Source organism: Oncorhynchus kisutch, linkage group LG27, assembly GCF_002021735.2.
Source record: "Oncorhynchus kisutch isolate 150728-3 linkage group LG27, Okis_V2, whole genome shotgun sequence".
NCBI classification, from domain to species: domain Eukaryota; kingdom Metazoa; phylum Chordata; class Actinopteri; order Salmoniformes; family Salmonidae; genus Oncorhynchus; species Oncorhynchus kisutch.
This window is the reverse complement of record NC_034200.2, coordinates 43,476,841-43,485,617: the sequence shown is the minus strand read 5'-3', so window position 1 is coordinate 43,485,617 and position 8,777 is coordinate 43,476,841. Positions and strand designations below refer to the sequence as shown.

Here is an 8,777-nt window from a genome sequence, read left to right as displayed (position 1 = left end):
TACACACTCTGACCTGACTAAAATAATACATAAAACATAGATAACGAAGGTCTGGGCGTGACGGGTTACTGCTCAGTTCACTTGCCCTAGGCAATAGGGCAACCCGTAATGTCAATCCCTGATTGGCTGACAATTCTTCCAACTCTCTTCTTCTTCTCTCCACAGAGCGTCAGCGACCGTTAAAAGATGTCTAGTAGTTAAGCATCACGCACTGAGGATACAAAGTGGGGATGTTTCTAACAAACTGCAGGTGTGTAGCTATGTACTGTCAGTTTGGGAGTGCCTATTGCAAATCCCATATTTCTTTTCTTGAGCTGTACCACGAACTACTCTGCAGTATGCAGTGCATTGGGAAAGTATTCAGACCCCTTGACTTTTTCCACATTTTGTTACATTACTGCCTTATTCTAAAATGGATTACATTCATTTTCCCCCCTCATCAATCTACACACAATACCTTTATAATGACATCACAATATCCCATAATGACATCACAATATCCCATAATGACATCACAATACCCCGTAATGACATCACAATACCCCGTAATGACATCACAATACATTTATAATGACAAAGTGAATACAGGTTATTAAACATTTTTACAAATGTATAAGAAATACCTTATTTACATAAGTATTCATGCCCTTTGCTATGAGATTTTTGAAATTGAGCTAAGGTGCATCCTGTTTCCATTGATCATCCTTCAGATGTGTCCATATAAGTTCCCAGAGTTGACAGATTTGGGGAATGGTACCAAAAAATGTCTGCAGCATTGAAGGTCCCCAAGAACACAGTGGCCGCCATCATTCTGAAATGGAAGAAGTTCGGAACCACCAAGATTCTTCCTAGAGCTGGCCGCCCGGCCAAACTGAGCAATTGGGAAAGAAGGGCATTGGTCAGGGAGGTGACCAAGAACCCGATGGTCACTATGACAGAGCTCCAGAAGAGTTTGTGAGGGTTTTAGGTGACAAGACAAATTTCTTCAGCCTCCTGAGGATCCTTTAATCACTGCCAAAGGTCCTTCAACAAAGTTCTGAGTAAAGGGTCTGAATACTTATGTCAATGTCATATTTCGTTTTTTATTTGTAAGAAATCTGCCAAGATTTTACAAAAATCTGTTTTAGCTTTGTTATTATGGGGTATTGTGTATTGATTGATGAGGTATAGAATAACACTGTAATGTAACAAAATGTGGAAAAGTCAAGGGGTCTGAATACTTTCCCAATGAACTGCATATGCTGTATATGTTGTATTTCCTGTGTTGGGAGGAGGTGATGGGACAGGTCTCAGAGCAGTGTGAACCTGAGTCCTGTTGTATTTCCTGTGTTGGGAGGAGGTGATGGGACAGGTCTCAGAGCAGTGTGAACCTGAGTCCTGTTGTATTTCCTGTGTTGGGAGGAGGTGATGGGACAGGTCTCAGAGCAGTGTGAACCTGAGTCCTGTTGTATTTCCTGTGTTGGGAGGAGGTGATGGGACAGGTCTCAGAGCAGTGTGAACCTGAGTCCTGTTGTATTTCCTGTGTTGGGAGGAGGTGATGGGACAGGTCTCAGAGCAGTGTGAACCTGAGTCCTGTTGTATTTCCTGTGTTGGGAGGAGGTGATGGGACAGGTCTCAGAGCAGTGTGAACCTGAGTCCTGTTGTATTTCCTGTGTTGGGAGGAGGTGATGGGACAGGTCTCAGAGCAGTGTGAACCTGAGTCCTGTTGTATTTCCTGTGTTGGGAGGAGGTGATGGGACAGGTCTCAGAGCAGTGTGAACCTGAGTCCTGTTGTATTTCCTGTGTTGGGAGGAGGTGATGGGACAGGTCTCAGAGCAGTGTGAACCTGAGTCCTGTTGTATTTCCTGTGTTGGGAGGAGGTGATGGGACAGGTCTCAGAGCAGTGTGAACCTGAGTCCTGTTGTATTTCCTGTGTTGGGAGGAGGTGATGGGACAGGTCTCAGAGCAGTGTGAACCTGAGTCCTGTTGTATTTCCTGTGTTGGGAGGAGGTGATGGGACAGGTCTCAGAGCAGTGTGAACCTGAGTCCTGTTGTATTTCCTGTGTTGGGAGGAGGTGATGGGACAGGTCTCAGAGCAGTGTGAACCTGAGTCCTGTTGTATTTCCTGTGTTGGGAGGAGGTGATGGGACAGGTCTCAGAGCAGTGTGAACCTGAGTCCTGTTGTATTTCCTGTTGTCCAGACCCCATGGGATGCTGCGTGTGATGTGTGTTGGGAGGAGGTGATGGGACAGGTCTCAGAGCAGTGTGAACCTGAGTCCTGTTGTATTTCCTGTGTTGGGAGGAGGTGATGGGACAGGTCTCAGAGCAGTGTGAACCTGAGTCCTGTTGTATTTCCTGTGTTGGGAGGAGGTTATGAGACAGGTCTCAGAGCAGTGTGAACCTGAGTCCTGTTGTATTTCCTGTTGTCCAGACCCCATGGGATGCTGCGTGTGATGTGTGTTGGGAGGAGGTGATGGGACAGGTCTCAGAGCAGTGTGAACCTGAGTCCTGTTGTATTTCCTGTGTTGGGAGGAGGTGATGGGACAGGTCTCAGAGCAGTGTGAACCTGAGTCCTGTTGTATTTCCTGTTGTCCAGACCCCATGGGATGCTGCGTGTGATGTGTGTTGGGAGGAGGTGATGGGACAGGTCTCAGAGCAGTGTGAACCTGAGTCCTGTTGTATTTCCTGTGTTGGGAGGAGGTGATGGGACAGGTCTCAGAGCAGTGTGAACCTGAGTCCTGTTGTATTTCCTGTGTTGGGAGGAGGTGATGGGACAGGTCTCAGAGCAGTGTGAACCTGAGTCCTGTTGTATTTCCTGTGTTGGGAGGAGGTGATGGGACAGGTCTCAGAGCAGTGTGAACCTGAGTCCTGTTGTATTTCCTGTGTTGGGAGGAGGTGATGGGACAGGTCTCAGAGCAGTGTGAACCTGAGTCCTGTTGTATTTCCTGTGTTGGGAGGAGGTTATGAGACAGGTCTCAGAGCAGTGTGAACCTGAGTCCTGTTGTATTTCCTGTTGTCCAGACCCCATGGGATGCTGCGTGTGATGTGTGTTGGGAGGAGGTGATGGGACAGGTCTCAGAGCAGTGTGAACCTGAGTCCTGTTGTATTTCCTGTGTTGGGAGGAGGTGATGGGACAGGTCTCAGAGCAGTGTGAACCTGAGTCCTGTTGTATTTCCTGTGTTGGGAGGAGGTGATGGGACAGGTCTCAGAGCAGTGTGAACCTGAGTCCTGTTGTATTTCCTGTGTTGGGAGGAGGTGATGGGACAGGTCTCAGAGCAGTGTGAACCTGAGTCCTGTTGTATTTCCTGTGTTGGGAGGAGGTGATGGGACAGGTCTCAGAGCAGTGTGAACCTGAGTCCTGTTGTATTTCCTGTGTTGGGAGGAGGTGATGGGACAGGTCTCAGAGCAGTGTGAACCTGAGTCCTGTTGTATTTCCTGTGTTGGGAGGAGGTGATGGGACAGGTCTCAGAGCAGTGTGAACCTGAGTCCTGTTGTATTTCCTGTGTTGGGAGGAGGTGATGGGACAGGTCTCAGAGCAGTGTGAACCTGAGTCCTGTTGTATTTCCTGTTGTCCAGACTCCGTGGGATGCTGCGTGTGATGTGTGTTGGGAGGAGGTGATGGGACAGGTCTCAGAGCAGTGTGAACCTGAGTGGCTGGATGCAGAGGATCCTCTCTTTATACTTTATACCAGCGGATCTACTGGCAAACCAAAGGTAGGACACACAGTGTCACAAACACAAGAATACATGCACATACAACAATTAGACAAACATGTAACGACCTGATCACACTGCCTGGCAGTTTGGGAATGTCTACTGCTCACTGTGTGTGGTCCTGTGTTAACTTTTTGTGTTTTAAGTGTGTGTTTCTAAACGTGTGTGTGTGTGTGTGTGTGTGGTCCTGTGTTAACTTTTTGTGTTTTAAGTGTGTATTTCTAAACGTGTGTGTGTGTGTGTGTGTGTGTGGTCCTGTGTTAACTCTTTGTGTTTTAAGTGTGTGTTTCTAAATATGTGTGTGTGTGTGTGTGAGTGTGTGTGTGGTCCTGTGTTAACTCTTTGTGTTTTAAGTGTGTGTTTCCAAATGTGTGTGTGTTTGTGTGTGTGTGTGTGTGTGTGTTAACCCTGTGTCTTCCTCCCCTACAGGGTGTCCTCCACACGGTAGCAGGCTACCTCCTCTACACCTCTCTGACCTTTAAGTGTGTGTTTGACCACCAGCCAGACGATGTGTACTGGTGTACCGCTGATATAGGATGGATCACAGGACACTCCTACATCACCTATGGACCCCTGGCCAACGGGGCTACCAGCATACTGGTCAGTAGAACTGGTATAGAACTGGTGTAGAACTGGTATAGAACTGGTATAGAACTGGTCAGTAGAACTGGTATAGAACTGGTCAGTAGAACTGGTATAGAACTGGTATAGAACTGGTCACTAGAACTGGTATAGAACTGGTCACTAGAACTGGTATAGAATTGGTCAGTAGAACTGATATAGAACTGGTATAGAACTGGTCACTAGAACTGGTATAGAATTGGTCAGTAGAAGGGGTCAGTAGAACTGGTATAGAACTGGTTTCTGACATACGTATGTTAATGTAGGGTTAGGGTTAGTAAAAGACTAAGACGCCTAGTCTGGCAGGATTATATCTGTCTGCATGTATATCTGTCTGCATTATAGCTGTCTGCATGTATATCCGTCTGCAATATATCTGTCTGCAACATCTATGTCTGCATTATATCAGTCTGCAACATATATGTCTGCATTATATCGGTCTGCAACATATATGTCTGCATTTTATCTGTCTGCAGTCCTGAAGACAGTTATGTCATGTTATGTAAAATAATCCATCTTATTACTGTGGTGTTCTCCAGTTGAGGGTATTCCAGTCCACCCTCACGTTGGGCGTTTCTGGGAGGTGATTGAGAAGTACAGAGTGACCAAGTTCTACACAGCTCCCACAGCCATACGCCTTCTCATGAAGTACGGGAAAGAGCCACTACAAAAGTAAGAGACACACAAACGCACACGAAAGCACACACCACATACGCATGCTATGTCTTCTCACATAAAGCAGCAGTAATAAAAGCAGCAGTAATAAAGCAGTAATAAAGCAGCAAGTAATAAAGCAGTAATAAAGCAGCAGTAATAAAGCAGCAGTAATAAAGCAGCAGTAATAAAGCAGCAGTAATAAAGCAGTAGATAAAGGCAGCAAGTAATAAAGCAGCAGCTAATAAAGCAGCAGTAATAAAGCAGCAGTATGACAGCAGTAATAAAGCAGCAGTAATAAAGCAGCAGTAATAAAGCAGTAATAAAGCAGCAGTAATAAAGCAGTAATAAAGCAGCAGTAATAAAGCAGCAGTAATAAAGCAGCAGTAATAAAGCAGCAGTAATAAAGCAGTAATAAAGCAGCAGTAATAAAGCAGCAGTAATAAAGCAGTAATAAAGCAGCAGTAATAAAGCAGCAGTAATAAAGCAGCAGTAATAAAGCAGCAGTAATAAAGCAGCAGTAATAAAGCAGCAGTAATAAAGCCAGTAATAAAGCAGCAGTAATAAAGCAGTAATAAAGCAGTAATAAAGCAGCAGTAATAAAGCAGCAGTAATAAAGCAGTAATAAAAAGCAGTAATAAGCAGCAGTAATAAAGCAGCAGTAATAAAGCAGCAGTAATAAAGCAGCCAGTAATAAAGCAGCATAATAAAGCAGCAGTAATAAAGCAGCAGTAATAAAGGCAGTAAATAAAGCAGCAGTAATAAAGCAGCAGTAATAAAGCAGCAGTAATAAAGCAGCAGTAATAAAGCAGCAGTAATAAAGCAGCAGTAATAAAGCAGTAATAAAGCAGCAGTAATAAAGCAGCAGTAATAAAGCAGCAGTAATAAAGCAGCAGTAATAAAGCAGCAGTAATAAAGCAGCAGTAATAAAGCAGCAGTAATAAAGCAGTAATAAAGCAGCAGTAATAAAGCAGCAGTAATAAAGCAGCAGTAATAAAGCAGCAGTAATAAAGCAGTAATAAAGCAGCAGTAATAAAGCAGCAGTAATAAAGCAGTAATAAGCAGCAGTAATAAAGCTAGCAGTAATAAAGCAGAGTAATAAAGCAGTAATAAAGCAGCAGTAATAAAGCAGCAGTAATAAAGCAGTAATAAAGCAGCAGTAATAAAGCAGCAGTAATAAAGCAGCAGTAATAAAGCAGCGTAATAAAGCAGCAGTAATAAAGCAGCAGTAATAAAGCAGCAGTAATAAGCAGCAGTAATAAAGCAGCAGTAATAAAGCAGCAGTAATAAAGCAGTAATAAAGCAGCAGTAATAAAGCAGCAGTAATAAAGCAGTAATAAAGCAGCAGTAATAAAGCAGCAGTAATAAAGCAGCAGTAATAAAGCAGCAGTAATAAAAGCAGCAGTAATAAGCAGCAGTAATAAAGCAGTAATAAAGCAGCAGTAATAAAGCAGTAATAAAGCGTCAGTAATAAAGCAGCAGTAATAAAGCAGCAGTAATAAAGCAGCAGTAATAAAGCAGCAGTAATAAAGCAGCAGTAATAAAGCAGCAGTAATAAAGCAGCAGTAATAAAGCAGCAATAAAGCAGCAGTAATAAAGCAGCAGTAATAAAGCAGCAGTAATAAAGCAGCAGTAATAAAGCAGCAGTAATAAAGCAGCAGTAATAAAGCAGCAAGTAATAAAGCAGCAGTAATAAAGCAGCAGTAATAAAGCAGCAGTAATAAAGCAGCAGTAATAAAGCGCAGTAATAAAGCAGCAGTAATAAAGCAGTAATAAAGCAGCCAGTAATAAAGCAGCAGTAATAAAGCAGCAGTAATAAAGCAGCAGTAATAAAGCAGTAATAAAGCAGTAAATAAAAGCAGTAATAAAAGCAGGCTAGTAATAAAGCAGTTAATAAAAGCCAAGCAGTAATAAAGTAGCAGTAATAAAGCAGTAATAAAGCAGCAGTAATAAAGCAGCAGTAATAAAGCAGCAGTAATAAAGCAGCCAGTAATTAAAGCAGCAGTAATAAAGCAGCAGTAATAAAGCAGTAATAAAGCAGCAGTAATAAAGCAGTAATAAAGCAGCAGTAATAAAGCAGCAGTAATAAAGCAGTAATAAAGCAGCAGTAATAAAGCACAGTAATAAGCAAGCAGTAATAAAGCAGTTAGTAAAGCAGCCAGTAATAAAGCCAGCAGTAATAAAGCAGTAATAAAGCAGCAGTAATAAAGCAGCAGTAATAAAGCAGCAGTAATAAAGCAGCAGTAATAAAGCAGCAGTAATAAAGCAGCAGTAATAAAGCAGCAGTAATAAAGCAGTAATAAAGCAGCAGTAATAACAGTAATAAAGCAGGAGTAATAAAGCGCAGTAATAAAGCAGCAGTAATAAAGCAGCAGTAATAAAGCAGCAGTAATAAAGCAGCAGTAATAAAGCAGCAGTAATAAAGCGAGCTAGTATAAAGCAGCAGTAATAAAGCAGCAATAAAGCAGCAGTAATAAAGCAGTATAAAGCAGCAGTAATAAAGCAGCAGTAATAAAGCAGCCAGTAATAAAGCAGCAGTAATAAAGCAGCAGTAATAAAGCAGCAGTAATAAAGCAGCAATAAAGCAGCCAGTAATAAAGCAGTAATAAAGCAGCAGTAATAAAGCAGCAGTAATAAAGCAGCAGTAATAAAGCAGCAGTAATAAAGCAGCAGTAATAAAGCAGTAATAAAGCAGCAGTAAATAAGCAGCAGTAATAAAGCAGCAGTAATAAAGCAGCAGTAATAAAGCAGTAATAAAGCAGTAATAAAGCAGTAATAAAGCAGCAGTAATAAAGCAGTAATAAAGCAGCAGTAATTAAAGTAGAGTAATAAAGCAGTAATAACAGCAGTAATAAAGCAGCAGTAATAAAGCAGCAGTAATAAAGCAGCAGTAATAAAGCAGCAGTAATAAAGCAGTAATAAAAAAGCAGTAATAAAGCAGTAATAAAGCAGTAATAAAGCAAGTAATAAAGCAGTAATAAAGCAGCAGTAATAAAGCAGCAGTAATAAAGCAGTAATAAAGCAGCAGTAATAAAGCAGCAGTAATAAAGCAGCAGTAATAAAGCAGCAGTAATAAAGCAGCAGTAATAAAGCAGTAATAAAGCAGCAGTACTCCCCATCATCATGGACCACTCCCCATCATCATGGACCACTCCCCATCATCATGGACCACTCCCCAACATCATGGACTACTCCCCATCATCATGGACCACTCCCCATCATCATGGACCACTCCCCATCATCATGGACCACTCCCCATCATCATGGACCACTCCCCATCATCATGGACCACTCCCCATCATCATGGACCACTCCCCATCATCATGGACCACTCCCCATCATCATGGACCACTCCCCATCATCATGGACCACTCCCCATCATCATGGACCACTCCCCATCATCATGGACCACTCCCCATCATCATGGACCACTCCCCATCATCATGGACCACTCCCCATCATCATGGGACCACTCCCCATCATCATGGACCACTCCCCATCATCATGGACCACTCCCCATCATCATGGACCACTCCCCATCATCATGGACCACTCCCCATCATCATGGACCACTCCCCTTCATCATGGACCACTCCCCATCATCATGGACCACTCCCCATCATCATGGACCACTCCCCAACATCATGGACCACTCCCCATCATCATGGACCACTCCCCATCATCATGGACCACTCCCCAACATCATGGACTACTCCCCATCATCATGGACCACTCCCCATCATCATGGACCACTCCCCATCATCATGGACTACTCCCCATCATTATGGACCACTCCCCATTAACGTGTA

At 43.0% G+C, this 8,777-nt stretch overlaps 1 protein-coding gene across 1 annotated transcript in view; it reads left to right on the top strand.

Moving 5' to 3' along the window:
* Positions 1-8,777, top strand: part of LOC109880792 (acetyl-coenzyme A synthetase, cytoplasmic) — an 81,566-nt gene that overhangs the window by 24,368 nt on the left and 48,421 nt on the right. Inside the window, exons 7-10 of the mRNA XM_031806406.1 lie at positions 166-250; positions 3,556-3,693; positions 4,123-4,297; positions 4,854-4,986. Of these exons, the coding sequence (XP_031662266.1) occupies positions 166-250; positions 3,556-3,693; positions 4,123-4,297; positions 4,854-4,986 (531 nt within the window). The remainder of the gene's footprint in view (positions 1-165; positions 251-3,555; positions 3,694-4,122; positions 4,298-4,853; positions 4,987-8,777) is intronic.